This window comes from Pelophylax lessonae (assembly GCF_965119305.1).
Source record: "Pelophylax lessonae genome assembly, chromosome: 1".
NCBI classification, from domain to species: domain Eukaryota; kingdom Metazoa; phylum Chordata; class Amphibia; order Anura; family Ranidae; genus Pelophylax; species Pelophylax lessonae.
The window spans coordinates 347608296-347633699 of record NC_138768.1 but is presented as its reverse complement, the minus strand read 5'-3'; the positions used below and the strand labels follow the sequence as shown (position 1 = coordinate 347633699).

Here is a 25404-nt window from a genome sequence, read left to right as displayed (position 1 = left end):
CTGTTCTGGCAGGGACCTCCTTATCGGGGTCCCGCTCCTCTCTTGATCTAGTGGGGTCTGAGGTAGAGGCTGAAGTTGAGGGGGTTGATTATTCTCCCCCTGGCTCGCCTGAAGAGCTTGCAATCATGGATGAGTTGATTGCTTCCATTAAGCAGACGCTACGTTTGCAGGACGAAGTGTGTCCTCCCGCTGCCTTGGCGGCTTATGGGACGCAGAGAAAACGCAGGACGCCGCAGGTTTTTCCCTGCAATGCTGATTTTCAGCGCGCTGTTAAGGATCAATGGCGCGATCTGCGCAAGCCTTTTGCGGTACCAAGTAAATTCAAGCTGCGTTATCCTTTCTCGCCTGCCACTGATGAACGGTGGTGTGTGCCTCCGCCAGTGGATCATGCAATTGCGGTTTTGAACAAAGCCACTGCGATTCCTGCAGAGGGTTCCCCTGTTTTCCGTGATGCCACGTATAGGAGACTGGAGTCTCTTGCCCGTCATACTTATTCTGTTAGGGGTTCTATGCTTAAGGCTCTGTTTGCTTCTCTCATGGCGGCCCAGGCGATCGCAAGTTGGACGCAGATGCTTAGGCGCGTCCTAGTGGCCAATTCGGCCTCGGCGGCGACCCTGGATATGGTGGATCAGATCCACCAGGGTGTCATGTATCTGTGTGATGCGGACCTGGACCTGATTCCGTTGGCTGCACGTGTGCACAGCGTGGCGGTGTTGTCTCGCCGCCTGGTTTGGTTGAAATGTTGGTCGGTGGACCAATCTTCACGTAAGACCTTAGCCAATCTGCCTTATGATGGGTCTCGCCTTTTTGGGGAGTCCCTGGATGTGTTGATTAAGGGGATCACCGGGGGTAAGAGCACTCTCTTGCCCCATTTCCCCAAGGCTAAGGGGGCTTCTGGGAAGAAGCATGCTAATTTTCGGCCCCCTCAGGGGTCCTTTCGTGCCTTTCGGCCGCACTACAAGGGCAAACCGTTCAAAGGCCAAGGCTCTCAGAAGAAGCCCTGGTCTGGGAAACAGAAGTCCGGCCAATCCGGCCCTGCAGCCCATAACAGTTCGGCCTGAAGGGGCGCCCTCACCCAGTTTTGGGGTGGGGGGACGCTTGCTCGGTTTTCTTCAGCCCTGGTTGGCCCGTGTGCGGGACAGATGGGTTCTGGAAATCGTTCGATCTGGTTACAAGATCGAGTTTCTCTCTCGGCCGGAGAGCAGATTTTTTCCCTCAAATCTTCAACTGTCTCCAGAGCGCCTGCGGGATCTGCACCTGGCGGTGCGGGACCTGAGGGCTCAGGGAGTGGTGGTTCCGGTGCCTCATCGGGACAGATTTCGGGGGTTTTATTCCAATCTGTTCACCGTGCCCAGGAAGGAGGGCAAGGTTCGTCCGATTCTGGACTTGAAGGCTCTGAACCGCTCTGTGCGGGTTCGCAAGTTCCGCATGGAATCCCTGCGCTCGGTGGTGGCTGCCCTGGTTCCGGGGGAATTCATGGCCTCCATCGATTTGAAGGATGCGTACCTTCACATCCCCATATTCGAGGGTCATCAGAGATACCTTCGTTTTGCCATTGCGGAGGATCACTACCAGTTCGTGGCGTTGCCCTTTGGTCTCGCCTCGGCTCCGCGGGTCTTCACCAAGGTGCTTGCACCGGTTCTGGCATTATTGAGGGCCCAGGGCATTTCTGTCCTGGGGTATCTGGACGACATTCTGGTTCGGTCTGCGACCAGACAGGGTCTGGAGGTGGACCTGTCTGTCACAATGCAAACTCTGCAGGAGTTTGGTTGGACGATAAATGTTCCAAAGTCGACACTGAGTCCGTCGGTTCGTCTCCCCTATCTGGGAATGATACTGGACTCGGTGCAGGCGAAGGTCTTCCTGCCGGAAGACAAACTCAGGACTCTTCAGGAGGAAGTCAGGTCCCTCAGGGACGTTCCACACTCGTCTCTGCGGACGTGTATGAGATGTCTGGGATTGATGGTCTCGGCCTTCGAGGCGATTCCTTTCGCGCAGTTTCACACGCGGGGTCTCCAAGCGGAGATCCTGTCCAGGTGGGACGGGCGACCTCAATCTCTGGATCTTCAGATCTCGTTGAGTCATCGCACCAGGGAAAACCTTCTGTGGTGGCTCCAGTCCCCGTTGGTGTCCGGGGGCAAGTCGTTTCGTCCGATCTCGTGGACGGTAATCACCACGGATGCCAGCCTGTCGGGCTGGGGTGGTGTTCTGGGCGTTCTGTCCGCCCAGGGGACCTGGTCGGAGGGGGAGTCTTCCCTCCCGATCACCATTCTGGAATTGCGTGCGATAAGGCTCTGTCTTCATCGCTGGACGGACCGGCTGCAGGGCTGCCCGGTTCGGGTGCAGACGGACAATGCCACGGCGGTGGCCTACATCAACCACCAAGGGGGCACCAGGAGTGCCCGAGCGGCTCGAGAAGTGGCCGACATTCTGTCTTGGGCCGAGACTCATGTCCCGGCGATAACGGCGGTTCACATTCCGGGAGTGGAGAACTGGCAGGCGGACTATCTGAGTCGCCAGACCCTGGATCAGGGGGAATGGTCTCTCCACCCGGCTGTCTTCCAGATGTTGTGCGCGAAGTGGGGTCTTCCAGATGTGGACCTGTTCGCGTCTCGCCTCAACTACAAGGTGAAGAGGTTCGTGGCAAGGACGCGCGACCCTCGGGCAGCCGCGTCGGACGCGTTAGTGGCCCCGTGGCGTCAGTACAGGCTGATGTACGCGTTTCCACCGATTCAGTTGCTGTCCAGGTTCCTTCGCAGGTTACACTCGGAACGCAGCACGGTGATTCTTGTGGCACCGGACTGGCCTCGCCGGTCCTGGTACGCAGACCTCGTGAATCTGGCGGTCGACGCCCCTTGGCGTCTGCCTCTTCGAGACGATCTACTGTCTCAAGGACCGATTTACCATCCTGCTTTACAGTCGCTGGCTTTGACGGCCTGGCTGTTGAGACCGAGGTCCTGAAGGAGAAGGGTCTCTCTCCAGAGGTCGTTCATACTTTGATCAACGCGAGGAAGTCTTCCTCGGGGAAGGTTTATTACCGTACTTGGAAGGCCTATTTTGCCTGGTGTGAGTCCAGGGGGTTTTCACCCCGCACGTACTCGGTTTCCCGTGTGCTGTCTTTCCTTCAGACGGGTGTCGATCAGCGTTTGGCGCTGGCTACGATAAAGGGTCAGGTGTCTGCGCTGGCCGTTCTGTTTCAACGTCCCGTGGCTTCCAACTCCTTGGTTGGCACCTTTATTCAGGGTGTGCGGCATCTGGTTCCTCCTAGGAGGGATCCTTTGCCCCCTTGGGACTTGAATCTCGTTCTATCTGTGTTACAACGTGCTCCTTTTGAACAGATCAGGGAGATCTCGTTGTCTATGTTGTCCAAAAAGGTCGCCTTTTTGGTGGCGATCACTTCGGCTCGCAGAGTGTCGGAACTGGCGGCTTTGTCCTGCCAGTCTCCGTACCTGGTTGTTCATTTGGATAAGGTGGTCTTGCGACCTAATCCTTCTTTTCTGCCGAAACGAGTTTCGGAATTCCATCTTAACGAGGATATTGTTTTGCCTTCGTTGTGCACGAAGCCTAAACATCCAAAGGAGGTGAGATTGCACTCTCTGGATGTTGTTCGGGCGATAAGGGTTTACCTTAAATCGACTGAGTCTTTTCGTAAGACGGACTCCTTGTTTGTTCTTCCAGAGGGTCCTCGGAAGGGCATGGCGGCTTCGGCCTCTACCATCGCCAAATGGATCAGGCAGACCATTGAACAGGCCTATGCCTTGCAGGGGAAGGTTCCCCCTGTGCCTGTGAAGGCGCACTCTACTAGATCTCTGAGTACGTCTTGGGCCTGCCGTCATGGGGCTTCTGTAGCCCAGGTGTGTAAGGCGGCGACTTGGTCGACCGTGCACACTTTCACAAAATTCTACAAAGTAGATGTTCAGGCATCGGCGGATGCTTCCTTTGGCCGCAAGGTTCTTAGTGCGGCTGTTCCATAGGGTCCCTTGTTGGGGACTCCTGGCTGTTGGGATAGTTTTTTTGTATCCCCTGGTTTTTTTGTCTTTTCCTGGGTTGTTGCTCCTGTTGAGCACTTATTTTTGCTGTTGCCCAGCTGGTTTCCTTCCTTTGGTAAGGTTCCTTTCTTTGATGTGGAGACTGCGTTGCCTTTCGGCGCGGATGCGTTTCCCACCCCTCATGTTTGCACTGCTTTGGGACGTCCCCATATGTGACGAATATGAAGAGGCGGCGACTGTCGGAGGACGTAAGAGAAAACGGAATTTTTGTAAAATCTTACCTGTAAAATTCCTTTCTCTGAGTCCTCCGACAGTCGCCGCCCCCGCCCCTCTTTTGGGGTTTGAATGTATACTCTACTGCTATTCCACTAAAACTGAGATATGGTTGCAGGAAGTAGGAGGGTATTGACTGAGGGGACCACCCCTTGAGGGTGGGATATGTTAAAGCTTTATTGTTAACATATTCTGTTGCCTAGCTACTCCTTCGGAGCAAAGTCTAATACCCATATGTGACGAATATGAAGAGGCGGCGACTGTCGGAGGACTCAGAGAAAGGAATTTTACAGGTAAGATTTTACAAAAATTCCGTTTTTCTTTTAATCTTATACAGCCTTCAAACTTTTAATTTTTTACCTCGATATAGGGAATATCTATAAGCCTCTACTCTGTGTACCCCTGAAGAGTACACCAGCTGAAATGCGTCGGGGCATCTGAGGAACGTCTACTTCTCCCTTATCATCCAGTTGTAATATTGTGTATCTAGATTTCTATTTGACTGTTTTTATCTAACGCGTTTGTAGTCGCATGTTTGCGCACTGTCACTTTGTATGTATATATAGTGAATACTAATTATATGACTTTTCAATAAATGTTATTTTTATTATATTTGGATAGTGGTCGCCTCTAAAATCCCACCTTCTATGGGGTAATTGTTTTTGTTCATTCTATCAGGGATGATGGCCACCCCTATCCAGGACCTCTTCTGATTGGTATCATCTTATATACTGTTTTAGGACAAAAAGGCCATAAAAATTATAATAAGCCTAGCCCAGAAGGTGGAACTTCTTTCCATTGGTTGAGGCAGATAACAATTAACTTTTTGTGTGATCAGGCAATTACCTCTTTTAACCGCCAAGTTTATCCTGGAGCAAGAAAATGTGGTAAAAATTATAACTAATTTGTGGTAAAAATGTCCATTTCTCTTACATCCTCTGACAGTCGCAGCCCTTCCATATGTTCTTCACTATTGGGTAATGGCGCCCTCTGCAGGAGCAGGCTAGGTAGTGAAAACTTGATAAAAATACCATTTCCAATAGGATCAGACAGACTATTGTTCGGGCCTATTCACTAAAGGGTCAGGTGCCTCCTTTCCCTGTGTTGGCACATACTACTAGAGCCGTGAGTGCCTCTTGGGCTTTTCACCATCAGACTACTGTGGCTCAAGCGTGCAAAGCAGCGACCTGGTCATCTGTGCACACTTTCACAAAATTCTACAAGATTGACGTGATGGCAATCTCAGATGCTTCCTTTGACCGCAGAGTTTTGAGTACTGCGGTTTGTTGAAGAGTCCAGTTTTTCTTTTCCTGGGTTGAATTTGTTGTTCTGGGGTTAGCTCCTGTTGGTTGAGCTTTTGTTGCCCTGTTGGCCATTTTTTTTTTTTTTGGCCTTGTTGGCACGTTACCGTTTCTGTTGGTTGCGTCTTTTCCCACCCCTCACACCTGCACTGCTTTGGGACGTCCCAATAGTGAAGAACATATGGAAGGGCTGCGACTGTCAGAGAACGTAATAGAAAATATAATTTTTGTAAGAACTTACCGTAAAAATCTTTTCTTTGAGTCCTCGGACAGTCGCAGCCCCGCCCCTCTATTTTGGGGATTTTGTACTGCTTGCTACGAAACTGATTAGCAGCACTGTGTATCTGAGGCTAATGTCAAGAGGGACAGCCCCTAAAAGGTGTGTCTTGTTTTAGATTTTTTATCAAGATTTCACTACCTAGCCTGCTCCTGCAGAGGGTGCCATTACCCAATAGTGAAGAACATATGGAAGGGCTGCGACTGTCAGAGGACTCAGAGAAAATAATTTTATGGTAAGTTCTTATAAAAATTATATTTTTCTCATGGTACCCGCATGGCCATCTGATATTTCTTTTATAAATCTCTGTAAGGTTCAGATCTGGTAAAGCCATTTAATGAGTATGCATTATTAATACAGTATATATATTGATTAGGAATAAATGATTTACTTATATACTATATATTTAATAGAAACATGTATATGTAAACTTTTCTACAAATGGGATATTTCCAATCAGAATATTATCTACTAGAAGATTATTATGCTAGCAAACAATACAATCATGACTTGGAATTGGATATAAAATATGGGATATAGTCTGATCATCCTACACTTCTAGATAATCGATATAATGTAATTCTCAATAGAATAGAATATTGTCAATATAACCATAATTTCCACATCCCCTCTTGATATATGATAGACCATGGAAGTTGTAAATACTTATGATCATATTCCCAAATATTTTAAAATAATGTCTGAGTAGGATGAATTGGTGACAAGAAAAAAAAAATAAAAAATAAATTAAAAACTGTTTTTTCTATTGAGGGCTCTTCTGGATTTAACTTTCCCAGAGTTGAGACAATGGCCTGGTAATTGGATAACCCATTTTACTGCTTTCTACTTGAAGTCTGTTAGGAGATGTCCTTGTATATAAACATTCCCCCAAGGTTGTCTCACCTGGGATAAGCAATTTAGTTGGCTGTGTTTCCAGAGTTTATATTCAAGGCTCTTCAAATACAATCTCTTTTGGTGACCATAGAATATAGCTTTTTATCTCCAGGAACAGCTTACTACCCTTCAATGTGGTGATAAAAACACATGATGTTCTATCTGAAGAATCTCTGTGAATGACCTGTTTTGAGGCTTATTTAGTTCTTACATCTCCATATGCAATTTATGAAAAAATATGTCTCTTTCTTTACAATAGTTCTGACAGCACAAAAAGGCGCTGGTAGATGCACTGATTGTATCTGTGCATGAGACCTTGAAGATGGAGGACGCAGCTGAAGCTGCGACAGAGGTGCAGGTACCTTTTGGCACTCACAAGCCATTTCGAGCGGCAAAGGTGTTCCCTTTCCCTGGCTATTTTGACAAAATTGTCGCTAAAGAGTGGGGACAACCAAAGCGTCCCCATGGGGTTCCTAAGCGCTTTACTAGGCGTTACCCCTATAAGGTTTCTCTTATTAAGAAGTGGACTGTGCCACCGGGAGTGGACCCTCCGGTTTCCAGATTAAACAAGGCAGGAATGATAACGGTGGAAGAGTCCTCGGTCGTTAAGGATCTGCCTGACCGGAAGGTGGAGGCTGTGGCCCGCATTATGTACACCTTAGCTGGTTCGGCAATGAGGCCGGCGTTTACCATTGCCCCAGTTTTGCAAACTCTGACCGAGTGGACTAAGTTCCTATGCCGTGAACTGGAGAGAGAACAACTCCCTCCTGCCTTTGCTGAGCTGGCGAACCAGCTGATTCAGGGGCCGCAGTTTATCTGTGATGCCTCTTTGAATGTAGCTCCCCTGATGGCTCACCTCTCTGTTTTGGAAGTGGTCCTTCGGCGTGTCTTTTGGCTCAAGTGCTGGTCTGTGGACCAGACTTCTAAAAAGGCCTTTACTGATCTTCCCTTTCAAGATCGTCTGTTTGGAGCTACCCTGGATGACATCATTAAAGGTCTCACAAGGTGGAAGAGTACCTTTCTTCCGCAGGCTACTAAGGGCAAGGAACCTCATCATAGACGTGGCCCTTCCTTCTCGGCTCATAAGACGTTTTTTTTCTCCCTCAGGGTCGACTGACAAGGGCCGGATCTTTTCAGGGCCTCCTCTGGAGGATCCAAACGACCCTAGTCTGGAAAGCGGAGAAAGGACAAGGCTCCTTCTGGATGAAGGTGCACCCTCACCAGTATCGGGTGTGGGGGAACGTCTTCACTGGTTTCCGGACCCGTGGACCTCCCTAGTGCAAGACAAGTGGGTCCACAAAGTCATTCGGTCTGGTTACAAGATCGAGTTTCGCTCTTGTCCCCTGGCAAGGTTTTTTCCTCCCAACCTGCGCCTGTCCACAGACCGGTTGTAGGGTCTGTTTGGGGCGGTACAAGACCTGCTCCTTCACGAGGTGATCGTCCCGGTTCCAACTTTGGAACGTTTTCAGGGTTTTTACTCAAACCTGTTCACAGTCCCCAGGAAGGAAGGCAAATTGCTTCCAATCCCGGACCTCAAGACGCTGAACTGCTTTGTGTGGGTACAGAAGTTCAAAATGGAGTTCATTCAAACGGTGGTGGCATCCCTGCGCTAGGGGGATTTCCTCGCCTCTATAGATATCAAGGATGCCTATCTTCACATTCCAATATGTGCCAGTCACCAGCGTTTTCTCCGCTTTACTGTAAGAGAGGAGCATTATCAGTTAGTGGCGTTACCTTTTGGTATTGCCTCCGTTCCTCGGGTCTTCACAAAAGTGTTGGCTCCGGTGCTAACCTTGCTACGCCAATGGGGGATTGTGGTACTGGGCTACTTGAACAATCTCCTTATGTGAGTGGAGACTCCCTCTGCTCTGGTAGAGAACCTGGAGATTGCAATACGAACTCTGCGGGATTCTAAATCTTCAGAGGTCTGGCCTGGTTTCGTCCACGAAGCTGGACTATTTTGGCCTGACTCGGAACTTGGCCATAGCCAGAGTGCTCCTTCCTCTGGACAAACTCCAGAAATTGCAAGCTGCGGTTCGCCTCCTGCTGTCTAACAAATGATCATCGGACCAATCTTTCATCCTGCTTTACAGTCGCTGGCTTTGACGGCTTTGCTGTTGAACGCAAGGTGCTGAAAGATAGAGGTTTGTCTGAGTCAGTGATTCCTTCGTTGTTAAAAGCTAGGAAATAAGCTTCTAGGAAGATCTACCATCCTACGTGGAAATGGGTCGGGTTCCTCCTTTTCCTGTCAAGGCGCACTCTACTAGGGCGCATAGTTCCTCCTAGGCCTTCCGTCATCAAGTGTCAGTGACGCAGGTTTGCAAGGCGGCCACCTGGTTGTCGGTGCACACTTTTACAAGGTTTTATAAAGTGGATGTGTTGGCATCTGCAGATGCTTCCTTTGGCCGCAAGGTTTTCCAGGCTGCTGTTTGAGAGGACCTGATCATCTTTGAGGGTGTACTGTTTTTTTCAGGAGGGCTACAGTTGTTTTGGTCGAGTCCCTGTTGTCTGGTTGGCTAATGTTTTGCCTTGGGAATTTTTTGCTATTTCCCAACCCTCGTGACAGGAGCTATGTCGGTCAATGAACGAAAGAAAGAGAAAATGGGATTTTTGACTTAGCGTAAAATCCATTTCTCTGACCCACCCCTCTGTGGAGTTATAATTCTCCTGACATTGCTTGTAACAAAGCTGAGTGACTATAGGAGGGAGTATACCCCCTGGGACTGCCCATGGGTGTAGCCAGAAGTTTTTTCTGCTTGGTGTCCTACTCCTGTAGGGGGCAGCATAACCCAATGGTCAAGTATGACAGGGGCTGTGTCTGTCAATGAACATCAGAGAAATGAATTTTACGGTAAGTCAAAAATCCCATTTTTGAAAAATTGTTAAAAAAAAAAAAAAAAAGCTAGTTCAGGCAATTATTTCAGAACCTTGTGGTTATGTTGGTCATGTAAAACACACTTACACAAAGCAGGAAAATTATTGTTTTTAAATAAGCAAATCATTTTACCCTTGTGTAAAGTGTATTAGTGGCCACCCTAGGATCCCATGATCTCTTCAGGAGTAGTCAGTGGGGTTGATTTAGTTAAGATAAATAACTATGCACTGTGTAAGTGCAGTTTCACTAATTTTTCCCAGGGCTTAGTGAATGTGGTGAAGCTCTGCTGATTTCCGTCATCTGCTGATTCCGAATTATATGCAAGGAAAAATGCTGTTTGTTTTTTTTTTTACTTTTTCCCTGCACCTGATTGAGTATTCTTTACAAAGTGAAGCTTTTCCACATTCACTAAGCTCTGGGGAAATTAAGTACAACTGTTTTTTCAAAAAGTGCATAATTTGTTTGCCTTTAGTAAATCAACCCCTTTGTGCTCCCTCCATGCCGTCATATGGTCACGTTAATATCATAGTTCTCTATGAACTCCTCTGTGAGCTTTGACCAGCTTTCTATATAGTAAAAGGGTACATTACTGAGTGGTATAATTCATCTTCTCTAATTGTTCATTTTACTTCCAGAGTATGGACAAAGCCACTTGTCTTCTGATTGTTGGAACTGTAATGTCTGCAGGTGACAACAGACCGTTGCCATGGTATAATAGCTGCATATTACAAAAAGCTTTGCACAAACCAACAGGTTTGTGTCTGAGCCTGTTGTAATATGAAAATTTGGAACACTTTTGATTGCCTGATGAAAGATTTGAGGTTCTTAACGCTGTGTGACTCATATAACTTTTCCTAAGTGGCGCAATGGAAAACACTACTAAACAATGTTCTCTTCTGGATTCAAGATAATCATACTAAAATATAATTTACTTCACAATAATTAAAAGTGTTGGCAAATGTATGCATATTGGCTCATCGGGTAAGATACAGGTGGTCTCCGATCAGTAAGAGAAAATATATTCTGTAAGACCATAAAGGAAAAACATTTATTCTCCTAGACATAAACTATGATTTAACTTAAACATAAAGTGTAATTTTAAGGGAAAATATATTGAAGACCTCTTACTTCAGAATATTTGTGTTTTGCTCTTTAATCCAGCATGTCAGATGCCCATTTTGTGTTAAAACTGAAGAAAGTTCTGTAGAAAAGCAACCAAAAGCATACCTGATGGGTAGCTTTTTCCAGATTTTGTTATAGTTTTTATACATGAGCTTCTTGTTTCATTTTCTTTTTACACATGAAAAGCTGGATAAAATAGATTTCAGTATGTAAAGCATGTTATGGGTATCTAAAGCGGATGTAAACCCATCGATTTAACAGTTTAAAAAAAAAAAACGTTCCATTCCCAGCACATGCCAGGAATATAACTGTCACATTGGTCGTGCTCTCAACCAAACTGTTAAACCGTTCCATGGCTGGTGTCATAACTGATCACTAGTGCAGCATCATGTGAGTTGAAGAGTAAACAGAGCCAAGATGGCAGCTTCCTTGCCAGAAAACAATAAGAGGGTTTACTTCCACTTTAAGGGCTCGTTCACACCATACATGCATAAAAACTGATGGAAAAACTCAACATCAGTTTCACATCAATTTCTATCAGTTTCCATCAGTTTTCAGGCACGTCAGTAATGTGTTCTATTCACATCAATGTATGTCATGTCAGTTTTTTTCCCGTGCAGAAAAAATGCTCACGTGATACCAGTGTTGTGGTGTGAACAGGGCACATAGAGAACAACTTTTTTTTGTGCCCTTGCTGAATGCATGCAAAAAAACAGACGTCTCTACACATGGTGTGAACGAGACTTGTGTTTGCTGCATGTGTCTGCTATATCTAATCACAACTTAATTTTTTTTACATCAATCATTCTAAAATATCAAGTATACCGATGTATACATTTTTTTTTTTTTGTTTAAAAAGTCTTTTAGTCTTCTTTTTTGTCCTGTGCACACTCCCAATCCTCCACTGATGCACTTCACTGCTATTGGTTTAAAGCGTGCCATTATTTCTGGTCACCTGATCTGTTCTATGTGTACTACAGTTCCTATAGAGCTGAATATGTCTACAGGTAGATGTGAAGTTCATTTCATGGGTGAGTAAGAAAGGGTGGATACCTTCATATAGACAAGATGACATGGAGAAGGAACGTAGCCATGCTAGAACAGGAAGTCTGAGAATAGTATAAAAAAGTTTGCATTTGAGAGATAAAACGAAGGAAAAGAGGGATAGAAGGTGAATTCTGATTATCTTTGAACATTTTAGTTTAAAAAATTTGAGTTAAGTGCTACTTTAATATTACTAGCAACAGCAATTTCTCAGCCTTTTATATAGAAAACTTGTTCCATGAAATAAAAACTTTACCATTTCATATTTCTCAAAACTTTCCTTAAAAATAGTAAAAACTATAATTAGTATTTCCAGAATAACACAAACTTTTTTGGCACTTGGATAAATGAGGTCCAAAACATCAACAAAGAATAATGTACAAACAAATGTTAATTATTTTATTTTATTTCAGGTACTTATATAGCGATGTCAATTTACGCAGTGCTTTACATATACATTGCAAATTCACATCAGTCCCTGCCCTCAAGCAGCTTACAATCTAAGGTCCCTAAATCGCATACGTACACAGTAGGGCCAATTTTTTTTTTTTTTTTTTTTTTTATTATACAGGATCCAATTAACCTACCAGCATGTCTTTGGAGTAATGATAGTGTTTCTGTTGCCTTTCAGGGTTAAACAGTTGGTTCTACTATGTAACTATGCCAATGCCAGCCTCTACCTTCACCATTGCAGTTGGAAGGTGGACAGAAGTTAAGGAAAACGCCTCTGAAGAAAAATATGATGTAGCTCATTTTACACCTTTGAATGCCAATGACAGGTTTGTAATGTTACCTATACAGTGTTATGCAAAGTCACTATGCATTCTGTAGTACTAAATAATTATTTAAAAATGTTTGACTTTGGTTTCAGTTCTTTTTTAATATCCTTTTGGCAAAAATTTCCATGAAAAAAAATAATGAAATTTGCACATACCAAGAGAAGGTTAGCATTGCTAAATCTTGTAAGTTTATGTCAGTTTGTTACGCAACACAAATGTATTGTATTCTTTAGGATAGGTAGGTGATACTTGCCAAAAATATATTTTACAAAAACAAATCCATTTTGGAATGGAAAAAAACAATAAACAGGAAGCACTTTACTCTGCTCTACTTCCATACATCGTGTAGTGTGCCATGCCAGCTTGATGCCCAAAATCACCATGTTGCTGGTAACTCAATTTTCTGACCTCAGGTTTTCTCCTGTTTAAATATGCATTAGTAAATTCCCTGCACTGCTAACAGTTCTCTTGTCTGCGAAGGGTATGGAAGCAACCCCTTTTTTTAAGCTTCTGCAATGTTCCCTGAATTGTGCACAGTAAAAGCATCAAAGCATACTTGGCTTGTGAGTTCTCTGTTTCCAGGCACCCACGTGGTCCTTGCAAGAGCCCTACTTTGGTCAGGTTGGCATGCTCCTATGATGCAATGTAACATTGCAGTCTCATACAGAAGCCTCTCTAGGAATCTGGGTATTCTGCAGCCAGCAACTAGGGATTCAATCAGGATTAGGGTGCATTAAATGGATTTACTGACTTTTAGTACAATTTCAGTGTTTTCTACATAGGATTAGGAGCTCACTGACTAAATGTACATGCCTAAATGTGCTCTGTAATGGTCTGCAGTAATTTCTGTCTGTTGCACAATTAAAATCATGTTTTCTTTTTACAAAACTGATTTACAAATTTCTGTACATATTATTTAGTTTCTTATTTCACTGCATATTTTAAAAAATATTTATGTCGTCATTTAAACGAACAAACAAAAGACAGTTAAATAGCTTTGTCATAGCTGTCCATATTCAGTTACAAAAGTTCAGTGTATTTATAACAGAGGATGACGTTCGTTTACTTGTACACTACTTGACTGAAACACTTAAAACATGCCGTGTAGTAAAACTCAAGGTCTGCTTATACTGCCAAGACCCCCTCCCATTTTACAAATCATCAAATATTAGTATTTTTAATATTATTATACAGGATTTATATAGCACCGACAGTTTACGCAGTGCTTTACAACTTGAGGGTAAACAGTACAACTACAATACACTTTAATACAGTAGGTATCAGAGGGCCCTGCTGGTTAGAGCTTACAATCTAAGAGTTCCAATGTGTACTTACCTTACACCGTCTTCCGCATTGTTGGGTGTGACATGACCCTCTTTCTAGGACAGGGCTTGACAAATTTGCTTTAAATCTAGGAGCCAGCTAAAAAAGTTAGGAGCCAGTTTTTTTTTTTTCTTAACCTAACAAATGTCTATTTTCAATGACAAAACCCCTTCTCGTATTTAGCCAGAAGCTGGCCGGATGGCTAGCTTCTTTCGAAGGGGCATTGCTGAAAATGGTCTGCTGATTGGCATCCAATTAGTGCTCTCAGCCATTTGCTCTCAGCCTTCTGACTAAATACAAGAAGGGGTTTTGTCAGAACCAGTGTGTTCCACCTGGGGGGGGGGGGGTAGAACACAATAGCTTTGCAGGGAGATTGCTGCACTAACATTGGATAGTTAGTACAGCAAGCTCCTTGCAAGCTTCCAAGGTTATTTTTTTGTTCAGCCCGCTGGGTTGAATGAAAAAAAAACTGCTTGTGTGCGCTAGGCTTGAGCCTCTGATTGGCTGCCCACAATTTATTTGATTTTTAGATATACATTGGGTATATAATTGGTGCCCCAGATTTCATGTGCTGTGTATAAAGCTCAGAAGGAGCGTAGAGATTTCAGGTGTGCAGGTATGGCCAGGGCAAGGTGCAGGTGGAGTTGCCCCTCTTCGCACAGAACATCAGACAGAAAAGGTACCAGCACCTGTCAGTTATCTCCTTACCCCCCAAATGGTATGAATCAGGTATTTGCACTCCGCTCCCCCCATTAGATCTTACCTGGGAACGTTCCAAGTTCATAGGTTTTCTTTATATTGTATTTTACTTAAAACTTGTATGGTGATTTGACTATCAGGTTGATTTGATTTGACCTGAGAGAGGAATCCTTTAGGCAACATCCTAAACATCTACAATAAAATGTATTTTATAAACAAGCAAGGTCTGAGTAATTAGGATTAACAAAATATGTTACATATATTCCTTAAAATGTTAATGCATGGGATGTTCTAATGCTGATTGTTGCATGCTTTCAGTATGAATAACTGGATTTATTGTTGAAAAGACAGTCTGTCTGAAACTTAAAAGTGCTTTCCTGCAATGTTTGTAGGCTGATAACGTCTTGTATGTTTTGTTTGTAGACCACAGACGCCAAATGTTCACAGCTAAATGCCATGTATTATGCAAGAAACATACACTATATTACAAAAAGTATTGGGACGCCTGCCTTTACACGCACATGAACATTAATGGCATCCCAGTCTTAGTTCGTAGGGTTCAATATTGAGTTGGCCCACACTTTACAACTATAACAGCTTCAACTCTTCTGGGAAGGATGTCCACAAGTTTTAGGAGTTTGTCTATGGGAATGTTTGACCATTCTTCCAGAAGCGCATTTGTGAGGTCAGGCACTAATGTGGACAAGGAGGCCTGGCTCGCAGTCTGTCGGGTTGAGGTCAGGACCAAAGGTGTTCTGTCGGGTTGAGGTCAGGACTCTGTGCATACCAGTCAAGTTCTTGCAACCCAAACTCGCTCATCAATGTCTTTATGGACTTTGCTTTGTGCGCTGGTCTAAATTGTTTGGTGGATGGGGGATTATGGTGTGGAGTTGTTTTTCAGGGGTTGGGCTTGGCCCCTTAGTTCCAGTGAACTCTTAAGGTGTCAGCATACCAAGACATTTTGGACAATTTCATGCTCCCAACTTTGTGGGAACAGTTTGGGGATGGTCCCTTCCTATTCCAACATGACTTTGCACCAGTGTACAAACAAGGTTCATAAGGACATGGATGAGCAAGCTTTGGGTGGATGAACTTGACTGACCTGCGCAGAGTCCTGACCTCAACTCGATAGAACACTTTTGGGATGAATTAGAGTGGAGACTGCAAGCCAAGCCTTCAGTCCAACATCAGTGCCTGACCTCACAAATGAGCTTCTGGAAGAATCCATGAATCCTAAACCTTGTGGACAGCCTTCCCAGAAGAGTTGAAGCAGCTATAGCTGAAAAGGGTGGGCTAACTCAATATTGAAGCCTATGGACTAAAGCCTTGTACACGCGATCAGATTATCGGACAAAAACAATCTTAAATTTTTGTTGCATGCTAGTCTTATATGGAAGGTGAAGAGGTTACTTTCTTTTTTTTTTAATTTTAATTACAACAAGAAAATGCACATTTAGGAGTAGAAATATTTATCTTTATCCCCATCCTAACTTATGGTGGCCTGTTTTCTCTCTTTTCCCATGAAATGTCATTTTTTATACAATACAGCCTCTTACTTCAACCTACCTTTCCATTTCAACCTACCAAGATTGTCAGTCAAATATCTAACTCTTCCAAAAAAATATGGAGGTGTGTCCTTACCGGACATACGTAGATATTATCAAGCCTCCCATTTATGTCATCAAATTGATTGGTGTAGACACCATGAATCTAAATTGTGGATAGGTTTGGAACAATCTCAAACACCAATCTCCCTGAATAGGGCTTGCCTGGTGCTATGACTATCTACCGGGGACCTTGAAAAGCCACCTGTTGATAGGTAATACACTAAAGATAGTTACATAGTTACATAGTTACATAGTTAGTGAGGTTGAAAAAAGACATCAGTCCATCCAGTTCAACCTATGATGTGAGATACTTGTGATAGTCTCACAAGGATAGTCTCACAAGTATATATAAAGGGGAGGGAAAAAAATCTAGAATCTCCTTTACTTCCCATTTTGGGAAATCCAATGTTCCCTATGGGAATGGAAAAAGGCCCATTTGGAGAATTAAAAGAAAAAGGTTGTTTCCAAGCCTCACATTTTCTGAAGGGAAAGAACTGGCCGACACTTGAGATACTGATGAATAAAGAAGATACCTTTTGGACTTCCGTTTTGGAGTGCCTTACAGGTACATCATTACCTTAACCACTTCCCGCCCGCCCTATTACAAAATGACGGCGGGAATGTGGTTGTGTTATCCTGACCGGACGTCATATGACGGCGGCAGGATAACACAGCTCTGGGCGCCCCCCGGGGGCGCGCAGAGCGGCGATCGGTGATGCGAGGTGTCAGTCTGACACCCTGCACCTCCGATCTCGGTAAAGAGCCTCTGACGGAGGCTCTTTACCATGTGATCAGCCGTGTCCAATCACGGCTGGTCACATAGTAAAACAGGAACAGCCGTTGATCGGCTTTCCTTAGTTCGTGCCTGACAGGCACGAGTAAAGGAGCGCCGATCGGCGGCTCCCCTGACAGGGGGGGGGGGTCGGCACTGGTAATCAGATCATTGATTACCAGTGCAGACCCTCGGGGGGGGGGATGCCACTAGAACCACCAGGGATGCCCACTATGACCCCAGGGATGCCCACTATGACCCCAGGGATGCCCACTATGGCCACCAGGGATGGCAATCAGGGCTCAGGGAGCCCCCCATTGCCCTCCCCATCAGTGATGCCCACCAGTGCCCTCCCTATCAGTGCTGCCCACAAGTGCCCATCATTGCCATCCTTTAGTGTCGCCCACCAGTGCCCATTATTGCCCACCAGTGCCGCCTATCAGTGCCCATTAGTGCCCATCAGTGCCGCCCGTCAGTGGCGATCAGTGCCGCCCATCAGTGCCCATCAGTGCCCACCAGTGCTGCCTATCAGTGCCCATTAGTGCCCGTCAGTGCCACCTATCAGTGCCCATCAGTGCCGCCTATCAGTGCCCATCAATGCCGCCTATCAGTGCCCAGCAGTGCCGCCTATCAGTGCCCACCAATGCTGCATATCAGTGCTACCTATCAGTGCCACATATCAGTGCCTATCAGTGCCGCCTATCAGTGCCGTCTATCAGTGCCGCCTATCAGTGCCACCCCATCAGTGCCACCCCATCAGTGCCACCCCATCATTGCCTCCTCATCAGTGCCTGTCAGTGCAGTCTCATCAGTGCTCATCGGTGCAGGAAAAAACGTATTTATTTACAAAATTGTATAACTTAAACAAAAAAACTTTTTTTTTTTTTCAAACTTTTCTGTCTTTTTTTATTTGTTTAGCAAAAAGTAAAAATCGCACCAGTGATCAAATACCACCAAAAGAAAGCTCTATTTGTGGGGGGAAAATGATATAAATTTGGTGTAAGTACAGTGTTGCATGACCGCGCAATTGTCATTCAAAATGCAACAGCGCTAAAAGGGGAAAATTGGCCTGGGCGGGAAGGGAGGGAAGTGCCCTGTATTAAAGTGGTTAATACACTACCACAACCTCAGAGATTTGGAAGGCAGGAAACAATCTTTGAAAGATATTGTTCAGAAACAGGAACCTTAAGTCATACTTTATCTAAAATGTATAATTTGCTAGTGACACCTAAAGACCAGGCTAAATTACCCTATCTAAGTAAATGGGAAGAAGAAATGAATTGTACCTTTTCCTCCGAGCAGCAACAAAAAATAATAGATCAGGCTTTTCAGTTCTCCATATGCACCAACATACAAGAAACAAATTATAAAATCTTAACAAGGTGGTATTACACCCCTCAGAGACTGAATAGTATCTATTCTAATACATCAGATCGGTGTTGGCGCTGTCAAGAGGAAATAGGTACAATGATACACATATTTTGGACTTGTTCTAAGATAGGAGGATTCTGGGAGGAAATTAGAAGAATAATGCAGAAATTTACGAAAGTAGAGATCCAAATGGATCCTGCCTTCTTCTTATTACAGGTATAAACAATGTCAACAAAAAAATACAAAAGATCAATAATAAGTCACTTAGCAAATGCAGCTAGATTATGTATCCCTTTGGGGTGGAAAAAATACTCCACTCTCTATAAGGGATTGGATAGAGAAAGTGGAGGAAATAAATAAAATGGAAGATCTGACCCTAACAGCAAATCATAATAGAGAGAGATATAGACAGACATGGGAGGGATGGAATGTATTCATCCTCTCTGAAGAAGGGAAGACTCTTAGAGAGTAAAGTAATAAGGAAGTTTGAGAAGTTTGCCATTGGAATTGAGAAGAAGGGGGGAGGGTTCGGGATTTTTTTTTTTTTATTTAGGGGAGTGGTGGTATAGTTGCTTATTGTTTATGGGGGGAAGAAAGGGTAGGGAGGGGTAAAAGAAGAGGTTACTTTCATACGAAAATTCTCGTACAACAGAATTCAACTTCAGAAGTGATGTCATGTGTTGAATTGTTTTGTATGTATTCTTTTGTTTCCGAGCTTATGATATTTTTTTCAGACGAAAACTGTACTAATTAAACGAAAATCGGACGTTGTGTTCACGTACAATAAAAATTTTATAACCTGCACATCCAGTTTTTGTCGTACGAAAATTCGTAATCGGCTGTCGAAAGCACTATACTACTATCCGAAAATCGGCAGATCGTTCGTCGGAAGAAATTTTACTTCCGACTTTCTTATCATGTGTATGGGCCTTTAGACTGGGATGCAATTAAAGTTTCTGTGCGTATAAAGGCAGGTGTCCTAATACTTTTGGTAATATAGTGTATGGCAACCAAGGGGCTCATATACACTGGCTTGTCTGTTAACTTTGCAGTTTACTTAATTTACTCAGAATATTAGATAGTACAATTGTTGTGGTTTTCAGACTCTTAATGAAAAATTTACTAATAAAACATGTCCATTAGACATGTGTCACATGTTTAATGTACCACCTACAGTACATGATGGTTTTTCTTCTCCTGGGTAGCCAGTGATGCATTATATACATATTGGCTATCAAAAGTTTATAACAATCTTCCAGCTGCAGCTGCATGGCTAGTCTCTCCCCCTGTCTGAAAAAGTGATTTGACAGCTCCTAAGCCATGTGTTCATTTGTACACTGTAAAAAAAAAAAAGTGCCTCTCATGCTCTAGATCTTGGCCCTCCAAATTTAATAATGATATAATATCATAAAATGATTACAGAGCTTTGTTGCTTTGCTACAAGTATGCCCAGGGTGCTCCCCATTCCTGATGAGTTGCAGGCATGATGATGCTATGCTTTTTGGCAAGTCAGAATGCCTAGTTCTGTGAACATGGAATTTGTATTTGGAACACACACATCAATTTTAGGTTCAGGGACTAGGGGTGACTTCAAGAAATTCTCTGTAATTAATAAAATAGGAAGTCCCCCTGCCTGTGTACCTCCAGGTACACATTCCCTGCTGAGTAATTAGGAGATCAAGGGTTGTGTCCTTAATCTCTCTCTGCAACTAAAAGAGTCCTGATGTTTCAGTAAAAAGGATTGTTACCACCTTTCAGGTGGGGGAGAAGAGGAAGGGTGCCTTGTGGGTAACATGCACATCATCTATATTGCATTGTAAGGAAGGACACACAGGCCTTCATAAAACTGTAATTTTACATACATACAATGAAAATTGAAAACTACCCAGAGGCATGACAAAAGTTAAAGGGGATATCTACTTTTTTACCTATTTGTTTACCCTATCCTGTCAACCTATTGAGATTATTAAAAGATATTATGTAACTTTTTTAATACGGTATTGCTCACTGTAAGGGCTCTTTCACACGGAGCGGACCGCATTGCGATCCGCTCCGGTGCTTTTTTTTTTCACGGAGTGGATGACACTTGTGTCATCCGCTCCGTATGTCCGCATATCATCCCATCCGTTTGCGGATGATATACGGACATAATGTATGTCTATGGGCATTGCGGATGTCAGCGGATGACACCGCTGACATCCGATTTTGCTTCCTTTCCGTTTTTTCAACGGAACAAAAATAGGGTTCTGTTCCGTTCCAAAAAACGGAACAGAACTGAAAGGAAGAAAATCGGATGTCAGCGGATGGTCATCTGCTGACATCCGCAATGCCATTGACATAAATTATGTCCGTAAATCATCCGCAAAAAAATGGGATGATTTGCGGACATACGGAGCGCCCGTGTGAAAGGGCCCTAACTATAAAAGCCTGTAAACTGGCACCCATCTACACATATTTTCACTACTGGTAATTTTTTGCTTAGGTAAGGCCCATTCAGCAGCAAGTGGAATGAAACAGGGGCAGTTTTGTGAAATTAAAAAACTGAGGTCCATTTCCTCTATCAAATGAACCTCACTTAAAAGAAAATAAATTAGGGGCAGGTAAGTGAGTTTAGTCTACAGCTCTTTGTTTTGATAATAAAATGAAAGCTAGATAAGTAACAAAGAGAGACCCAGCTGTCTTTGGCAAGATTACTACTCACTCATTAACTGTGAATGGTGCAGCATGAAACTTGTCATTCCTGTCACAGTGTTTGAACACAGCTGGAGTGAGCTCATTTCACGATTTTGGTGGAAGAATAGATCTGTCAAGAAAAACTGGAATCAGTGAGAATAAGGACATAAACATATATTATTTCCCAGGATTAAATGAAGATGTTTCAAAGATCAGCTTGTGAAGGGCAGCACAGCTGGATGCTTCAGGGCTGGTTATGGCACTAGAAATGTCATTTCTGCCTATCTGCCTATTCATTTTTACTTCTCATAACAAATTTATTTGCAAACATCTATCTAAGTTTAGGGGAGTTATTTGTGTTCTAATCCTTTGTGTATACAACGTGTGTGTGTGTGTGTCTATAATATATATATACAGTGCCTTTAAAAAATATGCATACTCCTTGAAATTTTCCACATTTTGTCATGTTACAATTAAAAACGAAAGTGTATTTTATTGGGATTTTATGTGATAGACCAACACAAAGTGGCACATAATTGTGAAATTGTGAAGTGGAAGGAAAATGATAAATGGTTTTCAAAATTTTTTACAAATATCTGAAATTGTGGCGTGCATTTGTATTCAGCCCCCCTGAGTCAATACTTTGTAGAACCACCTTTCACTGCAAATACAGCTGCAAGTCTTTTTGGGGATGTCTCTACCAGCTTTGCACATCTAGAGAGTAAAATTTTTGTCTATTCTTCTTTCCAAAATAACTCAAGCTCTGTCAGATTGGATTGAGAGCGTCTGTGAACAGCAATTTTCAAGTCTTGCCACAGATTGGATTTCGCTCTAGACTTTGAGTGGGCCATTCTAACACATGAATATGCTTTGATCCAAATTATTCCATTGTAGCTTTGGATGTATGTTTAGGGTAGTTGTTCTGCCCAGCAACTCTGACCAGCTTCCCTGTCCCTGCTGAAGAAAAGTATCACCACAACATGATTCTGCCACCACGTTTGTGCAGTGTTAGTTTTCCGCCACATGTAACGTTTTGCTTTTAGGCCAAAAAAGCTCAATTTTTCTCTCATCTGACCTGAGCACCTTCTTCCACATGTTTGCTGTGTCCCCCACATGGCTTCTCGCAAACTGCAAACGGGACTTCTTGTGGCTTTCTTTCAACAATGGCTTTCTTCTTGCCACTTTTCATAAAGGTGAGATTTGTGGAGTGCATGGCTAATAGTTGTCCTGTGGACAAATTCTCCCACCTGAGCTGTGGATCTCTGCAGCTCCCACAGAATTACCATGGGCCTCTTGGCTGCTTCTCTGACTAATGCTCTCCTTGCCCAGCCTGTCAGTTTAGGTGGACAGCCATGTCTTGGTAGGTTTGCAGTTGTGCCATACTCTTTCCATTTTCAGATGATGGATTGAACATTGCTCTGTAAGATGTTTAAAGCTTAGGATATTTTTTTTCTAACCTAACCCTGCTTTAAACTTCTCAACTTTATCCATGACCTGTCTGGTGTGTTTCCTGGCATTCATGATGCTGTTTGTTCGCTAAGGTTCTCTAACAAACCTCTGAGGGCTTCACAGAACAGCTGTATTTATACTCAGATTAAATTACACACAGGTGGACTCTATTTACTAATTCGGTGACATCTGAAGGCAATTGATTCCACTAAATTGTAGTTAGGGCTATCACAGTAAAGGGGGCTAAATACAAATGCACGCCACACTTTTCTGATATTTATTTGTAAAACATTTTGGAAACCATTTATCATTTTCCTTATACTTTACAATTATCTGCCACTTCGTGTTGGTCTATCACATAAAATCCCAATAAAATACATTTATAGTTTTGGTTGTGACATGACAAATTGTGGAAAATTTCAAGAGGTAGGAATACTTTATAAAGGCACTATAAAAATATATATACATTATCTCACAGAAGTGAGTACACCCCCCACATTTTTGTAAATATTTTTTCTCTATCGCTCATTGACAGACGTAGTCCTCGGTGATACAGCACCTTCGGGTTATGTTGCCTCCACAGGAGCAGGACTAGACAGGAAATAAAAATGCTCTGGCCACACCCCAGGGGCAGTCCCTGAGGGTATATCCTCTCTCTCTCCGCCACAGCAAATCAGTTTTTTTCTGTCTAGTCAGGAGTAAGGACCTAGATACCTTGCTGGGATCTTCGGTCCTGGCAAGATTTTTTTTTTAAAAGATTTTTTAGACAGCTTTTTTCTCCAGTGTTCCTGTGAGATCTTCAAGCAAGAAAGCTGAACTGGGCGACGGGCTGGATGTTGAGATCCGTTGGTCACCCCAGTTCAGCCTACGAGCGCGTGCAGGCCATAGCTCCGCGCTGGATCGGCCGCGACATAGTCCCACTGGGGGACTGACCCCGCGAGTTAAACGTCTCGCTGAAACGCCAAGGACCATGAGTCACGGCGTCCGTATTGGTCGACAGCCCTCCCGCCCCGGTGGAGAGGGGTACTGTCAGGAGTTGGTGCCCGCCTGGTTCCGGTATGGTGAGTAGTATGTTCCCCCTTTTCCCCTGACGGGTCTTGTGGTGAACGCGGGCCCCTCTCTGTATGGTAAGATAGAGTCCCCCTCTATCCTATAACATGGCACAGATCCCCCTACTTTGAGTGTGATTTTATGTGCAAAAAGCCAGGAGGCTTGGTTTGGGAGCTAACAATCTAATTGTATACATGTTAAAAAGATTGTAATCAGTGGCAGTCTGGGAATCTTACTGTGATAATAATAAGGTACCTACCAGTCAGAAGCCACGGACATGTAGACTGCCTTCCTAGTCAAATCTCCAGCTATAGCAGGCCTTCCGAACGGCCATGCGGTCCGCCAGGGCCGGTACCGCCAACCACGCCAAATCCCCATGCAGAGAAGGTGTTGTGTGCTCTGCAGCACACCGCTATTCGGTACAGGCCGCCGCCATTTTTTTTGCTGGATCGCACGAGCCGCCATTTTGGCGTAGCCTCGTGTCTCCAGCATGGGGGCGGCCATGTTTGAGGTGATCCAAACACCTCGTGGAGCTAGGGGAGGCGCTGGAAGGCGTGCAGAGGGGCGGAGCCGCCTCCTTTCTTCCTGCAGCCAAAAGACTTCCTGTTTGTGAAGACAGCGCTGTAACCTGTTGCAGTTAAACTCTGAGCATCAAGTGGTGAGCCTGGGGGTCTATCTTTCTCTCTCTCGATCGATAGGGATCCCTAGCAGGTAACACTAAGGGGCTTTTGTGGCGCTGGGGGTCTGAAAAAAAAAAAAAAAAAAGTTTTTTTTTATTTAATTGAATTGTATTATCCGGGAAGTTACTGGAATAATCATGGACCCTGCCACACAAATTCCCCCACCTGTTTCCCTCGAGGGGGCCACGGGACCCGCCGGTGCACAGAGTATGGATGCATTTACAGCAGTTTTGGAGTCTTTGGTGGCTCAGGTGGAGGCAGCCTGTCAGGGACGGGGGTCAAGGAAGCGACCCCCGCCTACCCCTATATTATCTGACACCTCTGACTCAGATTCAGAGATGGTCACTGCAGCTGCAGGTCCCTCTGCAAGAGCTGTTACCTCAGGTAAAGCTCCCTCAGACAGTGAGGAGGACGTTCCTTCTCCCGCTATAATTCAGGAAGAAGCATTGGTGGACGCACTAGTTGTGGCAGTGCGGGAAACCTTAAGACTTGAGGTTTTACCGGCAGAGGCAACTGAAACAGAGATTCCCTTTGGTACTAACAAACCCATCAAAACGGTGAAGGTTTTTCCTGTACCCAAGTGTTTTGGTAATAAAATTAAAGGAGAATGGGAGCATTCTAAGCGTACCTTTACGATTTCCAAGTGTATTGCTAGACGCTATCCATTTGAGGAATCCTTCATTAAGAAATGGACGGTACCACTAGTGGTGGATCCACCTATTTCCAGGCTGAATAAAGCCACGGTTATCCCAGTGGAGGACACTTCGTCCTTTAAGGATCCGGTGGATCGGAAGATGGAAGCAGAGTCCCGCACTATCTTCTCTCTGATAGGGTCAGCATTTAGACCAGTAATTGTTATTGGTCTAGTTTCCCAGACACTTACGGAATGGGCGAGATTGGTACGCCAAGACCTTAGGGGAAAAGATATTCCCCAGGAAACATCTGATTTGATGGAACAAATTATACAAGGGCTACAGTTTATCTGTGACGCAGCCTTGGACACTACTCCCCTATTAGGGCATGCATCTATGTCAGCGGTAATCCTCAGACGTGTGCTATGGTTAAAATGCTGGTCAGCTGACCTAGGTTCCAAAAAGACCTTGACGAATCTCCCCTTTCAGGGGAATCGTCTATTTGGGGCCAACCTAGATGAAATTATTAAGGATGCCACTGAGGGCAAGAGCACTTTCTTGCCACAGGCTGCTAAAGCTAAGGGACCTCGCAAC

At 44.3% G+C, this 25404-nt stretch overlaps 1 protein-coding gene across 1 annotated transcript in view; it reads left to right on the top strand.

Annotated features, from left to right (window-relative positions):
- Positions 1-25404, top strand: part of AOPEP (aminopeptidase O (putative)) — a 719157-nt gene that overhangs the window by 46590 nt on the left and 647163 nt on the right. Inside the window, exon 3 of the mRNA XM_082267412.1 lies at positions 12407-12554. Within this exon, the coding sequence (XP_082123538.1) occupies positions 12407-12554 (148 nt within the window). The remainder of the gene's footprint in view (positions 1-12406; positions 12555-25404) is intronic.